The sequence below is a fragment of the Bufo gargarizans genome, chromosome 6 (genome assembly GCF_014858855.1).
Source record: "Bufo gargarizans isolate SCDJY-AF-19 chromosome 6, ASM1485885v1, whole genome shotgun sequence".
Classification (NCBI taxonomy): domain Eukaryota; kingdom Metazoa; phylum Chordata; class Amphibia; order Anura; family Bufonidae; genus Bufo; species Bufo gargarizans.
The window spans coordinates 303,573,411-303,593,450 of record NC_058085.1 but is presented as its reverse complement, the minus strand read 5'-3'; the positions used below and the strand labels follow the sequence as shown (position 1 = coordinate 303,593,450).

Genomic DNA, 20,040 nt, shown 5'->3' with positions numbered 1-20,040 from the left:
CACACTTGATTTTATCGGATACTTGGTTGTGCAGGGAAGGCGTGGCTCTCTTGGAGAAGTAGTGGCGGCTGGGAACAACATACTGTGGGACAGCAAGCGACATGAGCTGTTTGAAGCTGTCTGTGTCCACCAGCCTAAATGACAGCATTTCATAGGCCAGTAGTTTAGAAATGCTGGCATTCAGGGCCAGGGATCGAGGGTGTCTAGGTGGGAATTTACGCTTTCTATCAAATGTTTGTGAGATGGAGAGCTGAACGCTGGCGTGTGACATGGTTGAGACGCTTGGTGACGGAGGTGGTGGTGGTGGTGTTAGTGGTACATCCCCTGTTTGCTGGGCGGCAGGTGCCAACGTTCCTCCAGAGGCGGAGGAAGAGGCCGAGGCGGCAGCAGCAGAAGAGGCCGAGGCGGCAGCAGCAGAAGAGGTAGCAGGGGGAGCCTGAGTGACTTCCTTGTTTTTAAGGTGTTTACTCCACTGCAGTTCATGCTTTGCATGCAGTTGCCTGGTCATGCAGGTTGTGCTAAGGTTCAGAACGTTAATGCCTCGCTTCAGGCTCTGATGGCACAGCGTGCAAACCACTCGGGTCTTGTCATCAGCACACTGTTTGAAGAAGTGCCATGCCAGGGAACTCCTTGAAGCTGCCTTTGGGGTGCTCGGTCCAAGATGGCGGCGGTCAGTAGCAGGCGGAGTCTCTTGGCGGCGGGTGTTCTGCTTTTGCCCACTGCTCCCTCTTTTGCTACGCTGTTGGCTCGGTCTCACCACTGACTCTTCCTCCGAACTGTGAAAGTCAGTGGCACGACCTTCATTCCATGTGGGGTCTAGGACCTCATCGTTCCCTGCATCGTCTTCCATCCAGTATTGATCCCTGACCTCCTGTTCAGTCTGCACACTGCAGAAAGACGCAGCAGTTGGCACCTGTGTTTCGTCATCATCAGAGACATGCTGAGGTGGTATTCCCATGTCCTCATCATCAGGAAACATAAGTGGTTGTGCGTCAGTGCATTCTATGTCTTTCACCGCTGGGGAAGGGCTAGGTGGATGCCCTTGGGAAACCCTGCCAGCAGAGTCTTCAAACAGCATAAGAGACTGCTGATTACTTGAGGCTGAGACAGTTTCCCTGGTATGCATGGGGGTGATGTGACAGACTGATGGGCTTGGTTTTCAGGCGCCATCTGTGCGCTTTCTGCAGAAGACTGGGTGGGAGATAATGTGAACGTGCTGGATCCACTGTCGGCCACCCAATTGACTAATGCCTGTACCTGCTCAGGCCTTACCATCCTTAGAACGGCATTGGGCCCCACCATATATCGCTGTAAATTCTGGCGGCTACTGGGACCTGAGGTAGTTGGTACACTAGGACGTGTGGATGTGGCAGAACGGCCACGTCCTCTCCCAGCACCAGAGGGTCCACTAACACCACCACGACCATGTCCACGTCCGCGTCTCTTACTAGATGTTTTCCTCATTGTTTTCGTTCACCACAACAACAAAAATATTATTTAGCCCAATGTATTGTATTCAAATTCAGCTGGATATAAATTTGAGGCCTAGTATTTAGGCGCTGGGTGACAGGTATGGGTTTAGTGACAGAATTAGACTTGGAAATGCACAGTAGCGGGTGTGTGAAGTTATTCTGAATGACCCTATGTGCACCTTCAATATGATCTACCCTTTTAGGGATAGATTTCAAATAGCTCTGATACAGCAGAAACCACTAAATTTTTAAATTGCTAAATTGGGAATTGTATTTCAACCCAGAACAAGAAATGTGCTTGAACGGACACTAAATAACTCGCCCAGCTACAGCACTAACGACAGATTTAGCTGGATATAAATTTGAGGCCGAGTATTTAGGCGCTGGGTGACAGGTATGGGTTTACTGACAGAATTAGACTTGGAAATGCACAGTAGCGGGTGTGTGAAGTTATTTTAAATGTCCCTATGTGCACCTTCAATATGATCTACCCTTTTAGGGATAGATTTTAAATAGCTCTGATACAGCAGAAACCACTAAATTTTTAAATTGCTAAATTGGGAATTGTATTTCAACCCAGAACAAGAAATGTGCTTGAACGGACACTAAATAACTCACCCAGCTACAGCAGTAACAACAGATTTAGCTGGATATAAATTTGAGGCCTAGTATTTAGGCGCTGGGTGACAGGTATGGGTTTACTGACAGAATTAGACTTGGAAATGCACAGTAGTGGGTGTGTGAAGTTATTCTGAATGTCCCTATGTGCACCTTCAATATGATCTACCCTTTTAGGGATAGATTTCAAATAGCTCTGATACAGCAGAAACCACTACATTTTTAAATTGCTAAATTGGGAATTGTATTTCAACCCAGAACAAGAAATTTGCTTGAACGGACACTAAATAACTCGCCCAGCTACAGCAGTAACAACAGATTTAGCTGGATATAAATTTGAGGCCTAGTATTTAGGCGCTGGGTGACAGGTATGGGTTTACTGACAGAATTAGGCTTGGAAATGCACAGTAGCGGGTGTGTGAAGTTATTCTGAATGTCCCTATGTACACCTTCAATATGATCTACCCTTTTAGGGATAGATTTCAAATAGCTCTGATACAGCAGAAACCACTAAATTTTAAAATTGCTAAATTGGGAATTGTATTTCAACCCAGAACAAGAAATTTGCTTGAACGGACACTAAATAACTCGCCCAGCTACAGCAGTAACAACAGATTTAGCTGGATATAAATTTGAGGCCTAGTATTTAGGCGCTGGGTGACTGGTATGGGTTTACTGACAGAATTAGACTTGGAAATGCACAGTAGCGGGTGTGTGAAGTTATTCTGAATGTCCCTATGTACACCTTCAATATGATCTACCCTTTTAGGGATAGATTTTAAATAGCTCTGATACAGCAGAAACCACTAAATTTTTAAATTTCTAAATTGGGAATTGTATTTCAACCCAGAACAAGAAATGTGCTTGAACGGACACTAAATAACTCGCCCAGCTACAGCAGTAACAACAGATTTAGCTGGATATAAATTTGAGGCCTAGTATTTAGGCGCTGGGTGACAGGTATGGGTTTACTGACAGAATTAGACTTGGAAATGCACAGTAGCGGGTGTGTGAAGTTATTCTGAATGTCCCTATGTGCACCTTCAATATGATCTACCCTTTTAGGGATAGATTTCAAATAGCTCTGATACAGCAGAAACCATTAAATTTTTAAATTGCTAAATTGGGAATTGTGATTCAAACCAGAACAAGAAATGTGCTTGAACGGACACTAAATAACTCGCCCAGCTACAGCACTAACGACAGATTTAGCTGGATATAAATTTGAGGCCTAGTATTTAGGGGCTGGGTGACAGGTATGGGTTTACTGACAGAATTAGACTTGGAAATGCACAGTAGCGGGTGTGTGAAGTTATTCTGAATGTCCCTATGTGCACCTTCAATATGATCTACCCTTTTAGGGATAGATTTCAAATAGCTCTGATACAGCAGAAACCACTAAATTTTTAAATTGCTAAATTGGGAATTGTATTTCAACCCAGAACAAGAAATGTGCTTGAACGGACACTAACTAACTCGCCCAGCTACAGCAGTAACGACAGATTTAGCTGGATATGAATTTGAGGGCCTAGTATTTAGGCGCTGGGTGACAGGTATAGGTTTACTGACAGAATTAGACTGGGATATGGCCAAAAAATAACCACACTATTGATGGTTAAATGCACTTGGTGTGACAGCTTGAAAAACCACACTACTGAGGGTTAAATGCACTTGGTGACAGGTGCAGCTTGCCCCTGATGTAGTATATGGCCAAAAAATAAACAGACTATTGCTGGTTAAATGCACTTGGTGTGACAGCTTCACCCTGATGTAGGAATTAGCCAAAAAACAACCACACCATTGAGGGTTAAATGCACTTGGTCGCAGCTTGTGCTAGCACACCACAAGACACAAAATGGCCGCCGATCACCCCAGTAAAAAGTGACTGACAAACGCTCTGGGCAGCCTAAAAACAGTGAGCAATTGAATTTCAGCAGCTCAATGATGCACAGCTGCAGATCGATCGATTAATCAAGTCCTTTGGAGGAGTTAATCTGCCTAATCTCGCCCTACTGTCGCAGCCGCAACCTCTCCCTATGCTGATCAGAGCAGAGTGACCGGCGGCGCTATGTGACTCCAGCTTAAATAGAGGCTGGGTCACATGGTGCTCTGGCCAATCACAGCCATGCCAATAGTAGGCATGGCTGTGATGGCCTCTTGGGGCAAGTAGTATGACGCTTGTTGATTGGCTGCAAAAAAAGCGTCACAAAAGCGCCAAGAAAGCGACGAACACCGAACCCGAACCCAGACTTTTACGAAAATGTCCGGGTTCGGGTCCGTGTCATGGACACCCCAAAATTCGGTACAAACCCGAACTATACAGTCCGGGTTCGCTTATCCCTATTCATAACCCATAAAAGAATCTGTAAAATTGTACTTGCATTTTCCTTTGAACAGATCTCTTTCCCGGCAGTATTTGGGTGCCCCACTTTTATGTCTATATAGTGCATTATGCAGATATTCTGAAATTATTTTTTTTGCTTTTTGCGTACCTTCTGGTATTGTAACACTAAGTATCTTACATAGATTTGCATAAGCATTAGAAATAGTGCATTGAGTCCAGTAGGGCTATTTTTTTTTTCTACTACTTATAAAGCACCAACATATTCCACAGCACCTACATTGGCTAACAAACTACTGTAACTTTGCAATAGAAACATGCTACCACTCATTAAGGCCAATTTCATAAGAAGCTGATCCAACTATTCAAAAGTTTTAAGAGAGAACCAAGCAAATACAGAGAAAATATGCACACTCCGTGCAGAGTTTGCTCATGAATTGGACACAGAACCTCAGAGTTATCCTTCCCCATAGAATTGTATTATTAGTTATCTTCATCAACAATGTAATCACACACAAGCCTGATAAATAAGCATTGATATTGTTTGTTATTTACATGATAAAGCAGTACAGCCTCCCTTCCTGCTATTATCACATCAGTTTCCTTATTTGCATATTTGTCCCATTATTCCTTATGGCCATTTTATGCAAATATGATGGATATAAAGCACATCTTCATATTAGTATTACTGTTAATAGCTTTCAGAATTCATCAAGACAGCTATAATAATATATTTATCATAAAGAAAGATGCATTTAGCATACATATCCCACAGTTTTCAACCTCCCAAGGTCAGTGTAATAAATGCAGTATGTCATGTGCACAGTGATCATGAAATTCATCGAATATTCACAAGGAAAAAAAATATTTTTGATATAAAGTTTTGGAAGCATATGATCCATCACATATGAGCAAGAATGGTAAAAAAAGACACTGCATATGATTAGAGTTGAGCGAACTCGAACTGCAAACTTTGCGAGTTCGGGTACCCGGACCCGAACCTGGACTTTTTCACCGAAGTTCAGGTTCGTTGTTCGGGTGATTTTATTATTTTCCGTTATAACCTGGTTAAAACAGAATGCTAAATAAAATGTCTATTGAGGGGTTAAAAATGAAAAAAAAAAAAAAAAACTCACCTCATCCACTTGATCGCGCAGCTCGTATCATCTTTTCTTCAGGACCTGCAAATGGACCTGCGGTGACGTCACCGCACTCACCACGTGGTGAGCCCGGTGACGTTCGTGTGCATGTAGCCTAAGGGCTTGTTCTCAAGGCTGTTGCCCCTCCGTTTCCGTATTGCAGCCCGCATACGGCAGGTCCAAAATACATTTGAATGGGTCCGCAAATCCAGAGATGCGGTGCAGAACCACAGAACTAAACCTACGGAAGCACTACGGAGTGCACCGCAAAAAGATAGAACTTGCTCTATCTTTTTGCAGAATGTATGGATCGCGGACCCATTCAAGTGAATGGGTCCACGATCCGCAAGTGGCTGCCCCGCGGTCGGTGCGCGTGCATTGCAGAATACAATTTGTGGTTCACAGCACGGGCAGCACACAGCCGTGTGAACAAGCACTAAGTTTGTACTTCAATACTTCTCAACTCTAGAGCTACACAATTTTGGTAATCTGATAATCAGAGTTATTGTTAGGCCCAAGTACCAGGAGGACCACACCCAGGGCCTTATTATTATTATTTATTATTAAAGCGCCATTCATTCCATAGCGCTGTACATATGATAAGGGATGCACATACATAATACAGACAATTGCACTAATCAAAAACAAGATGAGCTACAAACTGGTACAGAAGGAGAGAGGGCCCTGCCCATGAGGGCTTACAATTATTCCATGCATCATGGAGTTTAGAGACAAGCATCACTTTCAACGCTACATAATACCCCCAGCCGGTCAATGGACCTGTGGCACAAGATGTTTTCACTATGATTTCAAAAGCTAGCAATGACCCTACTACCAACAGTCAAAGCAGCTGTTGAAGTCCACCAAAAAACGGAGTCCCATGTACCATACATAGAATATGTGCAGTACATACACTGTCATGAGAGCATATGTTTATGCAATCTCTGTAGTTCTACTTACTTGCTAATATCTATCAAATTTCACTTTCTAATGGGTAATATAGGTATTTATAGATCTATGCTATACAAATAGATATTAACCTGCTTAATATCTATGGCCCAGTACTGGTTACCAGTAGGTATGGCAAAAGAAGCATAGTTTAAGAAAGCTGTGGTGGTGGTGGTTAGAGATGAGCGAATCGAAGCTGACGAAGGCAAATTTGTTCTGAATTTCAGGAAAAATGTAATTCTAAACAAATGAGAATTTTCTTGCGCTTTTTCCTAACATAGCGGCTACAATGGTGGCTAAAATGGCGGCTACATGTGCGAGAATATGGGGCAAGGAACTCTGGGAAGGCGGGATGACCCATAATGCCATGCATGCAGCCAATCAGCAGCCAGCCAGGTGATGTCACAGCTCTATAAATACGGCAGCTATCTTAGATTCTGCCATTCACCATTCAGGGACAGACGTTTATCCAGGCGCTAGTGAGAGTGAAAGAAAGCATCATTGTGAAAAAAAGGTGTTTTATAAGTGCACAATAAGGATAGGGAGGAATCATTTCACAGCATCTTAGTGCAGGGACAGAGGTTGCAGGGGCTAGGGAGAGTCATACAGAAAACATCATTGGGAAAAAATACGATTTACATGTGCAGGGAAAGATTATGTGGGGATCCAAATAGCCATTATACATCTCTGTCATTCCAGCAATTTGCTGTAAGGGTGCAAGTGTTATGTTGAAAAGCCTTTGGTGGCTTATATCTGTGGAAAAAGAGAAATTTATACTCTATTCACTTCTGCAGCTATATATGGTGAAAGCGTTTAGTGCCCTATTATAGTACAACTAGACGTTAAGCCCATTACAATAACGGCGCTGGAACAGTAGTGCATAAACATTAGTAGGTACTAGGGCTGCACAAAATGGGAATTTTGTGCGATTGCGATTAAGGCCCTAAAAATTGCAATAACAATATGCGATGCAATATCTTAAGGGAATTGTGCTAGAGGTCTATTTGGAGGGAATCTGTGGATGACACTGTTATGGAGGGGATCTGTGGATGACACTGTTAAGTAGGGGACCTGAGGATGACACTGTTATGGAGGTGATCTGTGGATGACACTGTTATGGAGGGGATCTGTGGGTGACACTGTTATGGGGAATCTGTGGATGACACTGTTATGGGGATCTGTGGATGGCACTGTTATGGGGGATCTGTGTATGGCACTGTTATGGGGGATCTGTGGATGGCACTGTTATGGGGGGATTTGTGGATAACACTGTTATGGAGGATCTGTGGATGACACTGTTATAGAGGGGATCTGTGGATGGCACTGTTATGGAGGGGATCTGTGGATGACACTGTTATGTAGGGGATCTGTGGATGAAACTGTTATGGGGGATCTTTGGATGACACACTGTTATGGGGATGTGTGGATGACACACTGTTATGGGGATCTGTGGATGACATACTCTTATGGGGGATCTCTGGATGGAACTGTTATGGGGGATTTCTGGATGGCAGTGTTATAGGGATCTCTGGGTGACACTGTTATGGAGGGGATCTGTGTATGACACTGTTATGGAGGGGATCTATGGATGGCACTGTTATAGGGGATGTGTGGATGACACACTGTTATGGGGATCTGTGGATGGCACTGTTATGTAGGGGATCTGTGGATGACACTTTTATGGACAATCTGTGGATGACACTATTATGGGGATCTTTGGATGACACACTGTTATGGGGGATGTGTGGATGACACACTGTTATGGGGATCTGTGGATGACATACTCTTATGGGGGATCTCTGGATTGAACTGTTATGGGGGATCTCTGGATGGCAGTGTTATAGAGATCTCTGGGTGACACTGTTATGGAGGGGATCTGTGTATGACACTGTTATGGAGGGGATCTATGGATGGCACTGTTATGGAGGATGTGTGGATGACACACTGTTATGGGGATCTGTGGATGGCACTGTTATGGGGATCTGTGGATGGCACTGTTATGGGGGATCTGCGGATGGCACTGTTATGTGGGATCTGTGGATGGCACTGTTATGGGGGATCTGTGGATGACACACTGTAATGGGGGATCTGTGGATGACACACTGTTATCGGGGATCTGTGGATGACACACTGTTATGGGGGGTCTCTGGATGGCACTGTGATGGGGGCATCTGTGAATGACACTGCTATGTGGGGGAACTGTGGATGACACATATATAGCATCTTCTGCTATGTGCCATCCACAGATCCTGTATTTTAATGCACCGGCCCCGCTCACTGTTGTATAATATCTAACATGTAGGCATTGTTAAAATATAAAAATCCTGTATAATCCAGCTATATTACTTACAGCTAAGTTCCATAGAAGAGAGGAGTGAGGAGGCAGGCCGGGAGGACGGGCAGGCGACTCGTCACTCACTACATCACACACCCAGCGCCGCCTGCTTCATTCATAAAGTGGGCGGTGCAGGTGCATGATGTAGTGAGTGACGCGGTGCCCGCCCGCCGTCCCGGCCTGCCTCCTCCCTCCTCCATCCTCTCTTCTACGGAACTTAGCTGTAAGTTATACAGCTGGATTATACAGGATTATTATATTTTAATAGTGCCTACATGTTAGATAACAGTGAGGGGGGCCGGTGCATTAGAATACAGGGACTGCACCGGCCCCCCTGTCATTCCTAATACAGATGCATAATACAGGTTGATCTCAAAGGCCTCGTTAAGGTCATAGGGATTTAAACTGTTCAATTAAAAAATCCAATACATCTCCCTACGTCTGATGTATTGTACAGTACAGACCAAAAGTTTGGACACACCTTCTCATTCAAAGAGTTTTCTTTATTTTCATGACTATGAAAATTGTAGATTCACACTGAAGGCATCAAAACTATGAATTAACACGTGGAATTATATACATAACAAAAAAAGTTTGAAACAACTGAAAATATGTCATATTCTAGGTTCTTCAAAGTAGCCACCTTTTGCTTTGATTACTGCTTTGCACACTCTTGGCATTCTCTTGTTGAGCTTTAAGAGGTAGTGGCCTGAAATGGTTTTCACTTCACAGGTGCGACCTGTCAGGTTTAATAAGTGGGATTTCTTGCCTTATAAATGAGGTTGGGACCATCAGTTGAGTTGTGAAGAAGTCAGGTGGATACACAGCTGATAGTCCTACTGAATAGACTGTTAGAATTTGTATTATGGCAAGAAAAAAGCAGCTAATTAAAGAAAAACGAGTGGCCATCATTACTTTAAGAAATTAAGGTCAGTGAATTTGAAAGATTGGAAAAACTTTGAAAGTGTCCCCAAGTGCAGTCACAAAAACCATCAAGCGCTACAAAGAAACTGGCTCACATGCGGACCGCCCCAGGAAAGGAAGACCAAGAGTCACCTCCGAGGATAAGTTAATCCGAGTCACCAGCCTCAGAAATCGCAGGTTAACAGCAGCTCAGATTAAAGACCAGGTCAATGCCACACAGAGTTCTAGCAGCAGACACATCTTTAGAACAACTGTTAAGAGGAGACTGTGTGAATCAGGCCTTCATGTTAGAATATCTGCTAGGAAACCACTGCTAAGGACCGGCAACAAGCAGAAGAGACTTGTTTGGGCTAAAGAACACAAGGAATGGACATTAGACCAGTGGAAATCTGTGCTTTGGTCTGAGTCCAAATTGAGATCTTTGGTTCCAACCTCCGTGTCTTTGTGCGACACAGAAAAGGTGAACGGATGGACTCTACATGCCTGGTTCCCACCAGTGAAGCATGGAGGAGGAGGTGTGATGGTGTTGGGGTGCTTTGCTGGTGACACTGTTGGGGATTTATTCAAAATTGAAGGCATACTGAACCAGCATGGCTACCACAGCATCTTGCAGCGGCATGCTATTCCATCCGGTTTGCGTTTAGTTGGACCATCATTTATTTTTCAACAGGACAATGATCCCAAACACACCTCCAGGCTGTGTAAGGGCTATTTGACCATGAAGGAGAGTGATGGGTGCTGCGCCAGATGACCTGGCCTCCACAGTCACCGGACCTGAACTCAATCGAGATGGTTTGGGGTGAGCTGGACCGCAGAGTGAAGGCAAAAGAGCCAACAAGTGCTAAGCATCTCTGGGAACTCCTTCAAGACTGTTGGAAGATCATTTCAGGTGACTACCTCTTGAAGCTCATCAAGAGAATGCAAAGCAGTAATCAAAGCAAAAGATGGCTACTTTGAAGAACCTAGAATATGACATATTTTCAGTTGTTTCACACTTTTTTGTTATGTATATAATTCCACATGTGTCAATTCATAGTTTTGATGCCTTCAGTGTGAATCTACAATTTTCATAGTCATGAAAATAAAGAAAACTCTTTGAATGAGAAGGTGTGTCCAAACTTTTGGTCTGTACTGTATATCTTTTCTTAAATGCACTGGGATTTGTTTGATTGGGGTCACAGTAAAACTAGATGGGCTGCTGTGGTGATGTTCTGCTGCGTGTCTTGAAACGCTGTGCTTGAAGTATTTTTTCCTATTATTGGACTGGTGTTTATTAAATCTATTGCGCATTATGTTTGGATGGTGCGGCCCACATATTGTAAATGGCATGGACACTCTAGTAAGTAAATAACGTGGGTGGAATTGCAGTTCAAGGAACTCAAAATGGGAAAATCTTCACCACTTTGACTGTGGAAGGTTGACCTTTGACCAATGTTTTTTTCAAGATTGTATTAAAATTGCAGGAATAAAGATTGTTACTAGTGTTTTCTTCCCGTTTTTGTAAGGGGATGAGGCATTCTGTTTGGGTATGCCCGGCAACTTTTTCTCTTGTGCCAGCAAGTATTAGTTCTAAAAAGAGATCCTATACTCACCCAAATAATCCCAAAGACTAACATACAGAAGAGTGCAAACTCTGAAAAATATTCTAGCACCCAGCAAACTTAAACCAGTTGGGAGCACCATCAAGGATCCGGATGTTTCTTCTCTAAAAGGCAATTTCAAATTAGGCCACTGAAGATGCCTCTGCTGCACTACCATTTGCCAAAGGTCAACCTTCCACAGTCAAAGCGGTGAAGTTTTTCCCATCTTGTGTTCCTTGAACTGCAATTCCACCTACTTTATTTACTTACTAGAGTGTCCATGCCATTTACAATATGTGGGCCGCACCATCCAAACGTTGCGCAACAGATTTAATAAACACCGGTCCAATATCAGGAAAAAATACTTCAAGCACAGCGTTTCAAACACGCTGCGGAACATCACCACAGCAGCCCATCTGGTTTTACTGTAACCCCAATCGAACAAATCCCAGTGCATGTAAGAAAAGATATACAATACATCAGACGCAGGGAGATGTATTGGATTTTTAAACTGAACAGTTTAAATCCCTATGACCGTAACAAGGCCTTTGAGATCAACCTATAGAATTAATTCATACTTCTTCCCCCTCCCTTTCCCCCCAAATTTAGTTGCACTCCTAGTCTTTATACCACTCCAAAATATATGTAACAATTATTTCATAGAGCTTCCTATTCATCTATTCAATCATTTATATTACCTATTCCCCTAACTATAGAATAAATGAAATCAATCCTCCCTATCGCCATGAGGGCTGTATTTTCGTATTTACTTGTGGCCATGTCTAATAATCTGTCTAATAATCTTTTAACGTTTTAATACATAGACCAACAGATTAAATCAGCCCTTCCTATGCATTTAATGCGTTTTTACTTATGATTATATTTAATAACCTTCTATTGCTTTAGTGCCCACGGCTACCTATATCCCTAGCAGCCAAAGAAATATTCATTTCTTTTTGCTCCTATTTTATCCTGAGGCATTTCCCGACAGCAGCGCTCCCCATACCCACCTGACTCCCCTTCTGTTTACCACCTAGTGCAACCCGACGCCTGCATCTCCCAGCATAAGAACGATATAGTGTACGAGTCCTGGTTGCCCTGGTGACAGGTCACATGACCGCAGACTTAGCGATTATGTAACCCTCTCCCAACAATATGTTTCAACATTACTGAATCCGCCCAATAGAAACCACGCCCCATCCACAATAGCACTGGAGAGAGACGAGCGCTCACCCACCTCCTTCCTTCACATGAATATTCATGAGTACACACCATGTGATCACAGGAGATGTGATCACATGACTAATGAACATGTGACCTGGACCTAACTTTCTTTTAAACTTGTTTTCTGTGAATCAAACACTCATTTTATAAAAAAGACCTTCTTATATGATTGGCAAATGCCCACTTTGTATAAACCCCACTGTAAATACCTGTTATGAACTCTGTCTTTTAATGTTTTAGAGCCCAGGGCGATCTGTATCTCTATTAGCCAAACAAGAATCCACTTCTTCATGCTCCTATTTGATCCTGAGGCATTTCCCGACCACAGCGCTCCCTTTACCCACGTGACTCCCCCTCTGTTTACCACCTAGTGCTACCCGACGCCCGCATTTACCAGCATAAAAAATATATAATGTGCGCGTCCTGATTGCTCTGGTGACAGGTCACATGGACACAGACCAAGTGATTATGTGACCCTCTTCAAACAATATGTGATTGCCCTGGTGACAGGTCACATGGATGCAGACCAAGCGGTCATGGAACCCTCTCCAAACAATATGTGCCAACATTTCTAAATCCGCCCATTTGAAACGACTCCCCATCCACAATAACACTGGAGAGACGAGTGCTCTCCCACCTCCTTCCTTCATATGAATATTCATGAGTAAACACCATGTGATCACAGGAGATGCCATCACATGACTAATGAATATTTGACCTGGACCTAACTTTCTTTTAAACTTGTTTTTATAACAATTTTTTTTTTAAAAAACTTGAATATTATTGACAAATGTCCATTATGAATAATCCCTACTGTGAATACTTGTTATGAACCCTGCCTTGGAAATGACACCTGATGTTGGCTCCCCCCATGAGGGTCCATCTACAGGTGTGTTTTTGTAATTTTTTTTACGTTTTTTTATGCTTAAAATACCCACCTTTTCTGCATGTTTGTAATACTCCCTATGTCACATGATGAAGGGGAACTACCTATCCCAAAATGCTTTGTTTTAATGTACACAAGTGCTTTTCTCAAATAAAGAAGGAATTTTTATTTGATGATCACGACCGCCTCCACCAGTGTCCTTGTGCCTAAGCAGATCATCTACATGTATCCATCGGGGGACTGCACATTCAATCCGAATGAAACTCTTCCTGCGGCTGCAGTCCTGGTGAATAGGTCTAATTCACACAAGTTTTCCATAGGGTTGTGCCTATCGTTTGCACATCCTTGCAAGGTGAGCCCCCTTATTTCTCACTCCATTCTATTATTTGTTTGAACATACTACCCTATTGTGTGCCCTTTCTCTTCTCTTTATACCCCCACCCTCCTGTGGTGGGAGTGGAATCTAGAGACGTCCATTTCTGAGTGATTCTAATAGCGACGCCTGTCATCTGCATGTTAAACTGACTATCAGTATTATTTCACTACCCCAGCACACTCCCTATGATTGTTTCTGCAAGGCATAGTGTTCTACACAAATATAAAGGCTCTATGCAGCCCGGAAATAGATGTTTTTTATTGCGATTTGTCACAAATTAATTTGGATCGAAGCAAATTTTTCCAGAAAATTTGGCGAACCGGCCAAATCAAATTTTTGAGAAATTCGCTCATCTCTAGTAGTGGTGGTAGATTATTAGGTGGGGAATTTCATGTCATTCCACATGAAGTCCAAAAACTTCCACATCAGGAAGGTTATAACATGAAGATAATATGATACTGAAATCATTAAAGAATGTTACCCTGAGAATTTTTTATCCAGAAATAAAGTAATAAATAACATATCCATCTAAATAAATTAGCTTCTGGTCAATTACCAAATCTTTTCCCCAAAAAAAACTACTTTGTATGTTTTGGATGGTGACCAATCTTTTCTGTATCTTAAACTTGCATAATGACATTTCTAGGGCCCATATAGCCATAAAGCAGTGGGCCGGAATATAATTTAATAGCTTACTTGTTTATTTGAAACTAAAGGGACCCAACAAAAGAGCTAAATGATACTTTCATAGGATAAAATAAAATCTACTATGCATCAGCATACAAAACAACTTTGTGGTTTACAGAAAGAATGCACATCATACACAACGTTGAATCGTTCACTCATCATTTTTTCTATTTATGTGAAAAGGCATAAGTTACCTGTATTCATCTTGAGTGAACCGTGGGATTATAGATGGCTGCAGAACTGTTATTATTACCATTGTGTTATTAGATTTCATGGGGTCGCCATCATCATAAGCTATCACAACCAGCTACAGGGAAAACACAGAAACAGATTATGGATATCACTGTAAAACAAGATCCTTTATTATAACTATAAATATGGTTCTTCTGGTAATATGCTTTAATAAAGATTTTAAAGCTAAGAATAAATCCATTTGTCCTATTTTTCAGGTATGAGGATCTTCTACCACTGGCAAACTATTGTGCTCATTGATTTGGATAAACAAAATAATGTAATATTTCAGTAAATTGTCGTCAATTAAAAAATGAATGGCTTAAGAACAGTAAATTTTAAGAAAGTGGAAGACTAGAGTTTCAAGAAGTATAAGTTGCAGATTTTGTATGGACCAGTTGACCACAGATCTTGAGGAAAATCATTATCAGGCATTCTAGATTTTAACATATGTGATCCTTTGATCTTGCCTGAGGTGTGTGGCAGCAGCTTATTCACACTCTCCCTACTGAGAACATTTGCATTATTGGCAAACCTGCTTTGTTTTTTGTCCAACTGCCTCTCGGCATGTTTGCTGTGCTGTGGCCACATCTCCGACCCGTCCCCATTATAGTGAATGGGGCCAGAGCGGACTTCCAGCTTTACATGTGGGCTAGTGTTAGTACGGATCCAGCAGGCTGTTCCCCTGCCAGAACAACCTGCCAAACAATTCTAATGCTAATGTGAAAGAACCCTTAGACTGGTTTTCTTGATTAGAATGGCTTGTTTGAGAAATCAACGTTATTAAATACTGGTGACTCATGTTTCAGTCATGAAGGTAAGATATTCATTGCATCTGCATAACTGAAGCTAGTTGTGATTAAGTTGTCTTCATTGGGAGAGGTGTTAGAACAGCAATGTATGTGGCAGACAATAGATGTTGCACCCCTCCACCTCTATTCAGAGCTGTTCTAATACCTCTCCTGCGGCAGTTTAATTACACCTTATAGATTTAGTGATACACGTGGGATCAATACCTTACTCGCATGACTGAAGCACGAGTCACCAGAATTTAATGTCAGTGATTTCTCACTTGCTCTGACTTATTCCTACTGATATACCATGACCTTGAGGAATGAGAACACTCACAGACACCACCCGTAAATGGGATTAATAAAATGAAGTCAGAATTTTTACCCAGAAATAGCTGAGCTGATGCTGAGATGTAATACTACAAAGAAAAAGGGGGTCAGTCGGCACATTCCAATGTGCAGGAGCACGTTGCCATTGCTGAAAGTATAAATACATAAAAACAATGCAACAGTACTCTGCAAACATATAAAGTACAATAATACCATAATTATAGAAAATATTCTGGTGCTAATGCTACTCTCATTTTATAAATTTGAGATTCTTGGTAAATACATTCTGTACAAAGTTATTTGTGCCCGTCAGCCGGTGTCAAGGCGATCTATATTGCACAGGAACCTAACACTAACTGCTACCTGTTATGGTGCCATACTGGCCACCACAAAATACAGTGAATACACATGCATGCTGGGTCCACTCTTCCTTTTGAAGCTTTTGGTGCCATAATGGCCTCCATTAAATCCAGGGAATGTAGGTCCAACATTCATGCTGAGCCCACTCTATACCTCACCTCTCCTGGTGCCAGAAGGCTTCAAATGAATGCAGGAAGAGCAGACTAAAGCTTTATGCTTGCACTAATTAAAATCAGCCTGTGGGACAGACAGGCTAGTCAGAAGTGCAAGACCAATGGAGTCAGCCACACCTCCAATGCAAACTGCAGAGAAAAAGGGGATCAGTCGGCACATTCCAATTTGGCAGGTGCACGTTGCCATGGCTGAAAGCACAAGTCATCAAGCTGTAATACTAGGCACAACCATTAGAAAAAGTGGCTTTTGATAGTGAAAAAAAAATGTTTGACACTTTTTCTTATTTCATGCAACCCCATAAAATATTATGTAAATTTATGGGACACAACATGATTACATAACGTGAGTAAGGATAAAATCAGTAGCAACTCCGACCAATGGTTGGATAAGACCATTATGGTGCCACTTGAACAAACTTTTTGTACCCTGGTATCCAGTAGTGGATTATTCCTTAATATCCGCATTTTAGCGCTTTATCACACAAAGCAAAGTCATGTTTAAACTAAGATTGGATCAGATCACATTGTACTGGGACTTATTACACTGCCGGTGGTCGCTGCGCAGCGCTGTGCCAAATTTAGAGCTGGTTCCCACTAAAGGAGGCAATCTTGTCATGGTGAGTGGGCCTATGGTTTTTGATCATTTGTATACTAATGCCTCATGTACAGCATGCAACATAGGGGTAGATACAGTGGATATAAAGAGTCTACACTCCATTTTAAAATGTCAGGTTTATGTGATGTAAGAAAATTAGACAAATATAAATAATTTTAGAACGTTTTCCACCTTTAATATGACCTATAAACTGTACCACTCAATTGAAAAACAAACTGAAATATTTTAGGTAGAAGGAAGAAAACAAAAAATAAAATAATGTGGTTGCATAAGTGTGCCCATCCTCTTATAATTGGGGATGTAGCTGTGTTCAGAATTAAGCAATCACATTCAAAATCATGTTAAATAGGAGTCAGCATACACCTGCCATCATTTAAAGTGCCTCTGATTAACCCCAAATAAAGTTCAGCTGCTCTAGTTGGTCTTTCCTGAAATTTTCTTAGTCGCATCCCACAGCAAAAGCCATGGTCCACAGAGAGCTTCCAAAGCATCTGAGGGATCTCATTGTTAAAAGGTATCAGTCAGGAGAAAGGGTACAAAAGAATTTCCAAGGCATTAGATATACCATGGAACACAGTGAAGACAGTCATCACCAAGTGAAGAAAATATGGCACAACAGTGACATTACCAAGAACTGGACGTCCCTTCAAAATTTATTAAAACACTAGAAGAAAACTGGTCTGGGAGGCTACCAAGAGGCCTACAGCAACATTAAATGAGCTGCAGGAATATCTGGCAAGTACTGGCTGTGTGGTACATGTGACAACAATCTCCCGTATTCTTCATATGTCTGGGCTATGGGGTAGAGTGGCAAGATGAAAGCCTTTTCTTACGAAGAAAAACATCCAAGCCAGGCTACATTTTGCAAAAACACATCTGAAGTCTCCCAAAAGCATGTGGGAAAAGGTGTTATGGTCTGATAAAACCAAGGTTGAACTTTTTGGCCATAATTCCAAAAGATATGTTTGGTGCAAAAACAACACTGCACATCACCAAAAGAACACCATACCCACAGTGAAGCATGGTGGTGTAAGCATCATGCTTTGGGGCTGTTTTTCTTCAGCTGGAACTGGGGCCTTAGTTAAGCTAGAGCAAATTATGACCAGTTCCAAATACCAGTCAATATTGGCACAAAACCTTCAGGCTTCTGCTAGAAAGCGGAACATGAAGAGGAACTTCATCTTTCAGCATGACAACGACCCAAAGCATACATCCAAATCAACAAAGGAATGGCTTCACCAGAAGAAGATTACAATTTTGGAATGGCCCAGCCAGAGCACAGACCTAAATCGGATTGAAAATCTGTGGGGTGATCTGAACAGGGCTGTGCACAGGAGATGCCCTTGCAATCTGACAGATTTGGAGTGTTTTTTCAAAGAAGAGTGGGCAAATCTTGCCAAGTCAAAGTGTGCCATGCTGATAGACCCATACCCAAAAAGACTGAGTGCTGTAATAAAATCAAAAGGGGCTTCAACAAAGTATTCGTTTAAGGGTGTTCACACTTATGCAACCATTATTTTATTTTTATATTTTTTCTTCACTCTACCTAAAAGATTTCAGTTTGTTTTTCAATTGAGTTGTACAGTTTATAACTTAACAGTAACATCCACATTGAAAGCCTCTTTAAAGGGAACCTGTCACCGGGATTTTGTGTATAGAGCTGAGGACATGGGTTGCTAGATGGCCGCTAGCACATCCGCAATACCCAGTCCCCATAGCTCTGTGTGCTTTTATTGTGTAAAAATAACGACTTGATGCATATGCAAATTAACCTGAGATGAGTCCTGTATATGAGATGAGTCAGGGACAGGACTCATCTCAGGTTAATTTGCATATGTATCAAATCGTTTTTTTGACACAATAAAAGCACACAGAGCTATAAGGGACTGGGTATTGCGGATGTGCTAGTGGCCATCTAGCAACCCACGTCCTCAGCTCTATACCCAAAATCCCGGTGACAGGTTCCCTTTAACAGTGACCTCCACAGTGCCCGACCCTTTAACAGTGACCTCTACAGCACCTTGCCCCTTTAATGCTAGGGCTACACGATGACATTTGTCACCAACATTTTGCCTCAACAATTTTTAGAATGGCAGTCTATGGTGTTGCACTGCGACATGTGACATGCTGCGACTGACATGACAGTTGCAAAAAATACATCCAAGATTGATTTTTCAGCGACTGTCGCAGTCTCAGCATGTCACATGTCAAAGTGTAATACCATAGACTATTATGAAAATTGTTGCGCAACATTGGTGCGACATCAATGTCACGCGACACATGTAGCAGTGTAGTTGTGCCCTATGTGGTGTGTGACCTAATGTCGCGCGACACATGTCATCGTGTAGCCCTAGCCTAAAGCCGACCTACAGCAGTGAAGAAAAATGGCTGGGTTGATATAGAAACCTGGAGTGAAACTGAGTGTATGCGGAGACTAAGGGCATGCAATCTTCTATTGGCTGATAAGTGACATGTGACCGTGTGTGTGGCAGTTGGGATATGAAGAGAAAGACTTGCAAGCTTGTATTGGCTAATGCAGGTAATTTTTGGGGGATATCTCAGGAACGGTACGTCCTAGAGAGCTGTGACCCCCCCCCCCCCCCCCCAAGATTTCTTTCCAGGTAGCAAGGGATGTGTATACCAAGTTTTGCTGAAATCAATGGTTGCACTTTTGAGTGATCGCGGAACATACATGCACAGATATATACGTCGTTCTTTAACCCTTTCATGACCAAGGGTCATTGATGCCCCAATGTCCAGGTCAAAATGAACAAATCTGACATGTGTCACTTTATGTGGTAATAGCTTTGGAACACTTTTACTTATCCACGCCATTATGAGATTGTTTTCTCGTGACACATTGTACTTCATGATAGTCATATATTTGAGTCAATATATTTCACCTTTATTTATGAAAAAATCCCAAATTTACCAAAAATTTTGAAAAATTCACAATTTTCCAAATTTCTATTTCTCTGCTTCTAAAACAGAAAGTGATACCTAATAAAA

At 42.1% G+C, this 20,040-nt stretch overlaps 1 protein-coding gene across 1 annotated transcript in view; it reads right to left on the bottom strand.

Moving 5' to 3' along the window:
• PCDH15 (protocadherin related 15) overlaps nt 1-20,040 on the bottom strand; it is a 1,384,495-nt gene that overhangs the window by 393,090 nt on the left and 971,365 nt on the right. The window contains exon 22 of the mRNA XM_044299661.1: nt 14,725-14,837. Coding sequence (XP_044155596.1) covers nt 14,725-14,837 — 113 coding nt within the window. The remainder of the gene's footprint in view (nt 1-14,724; nt 14,838-20,040) is intronic.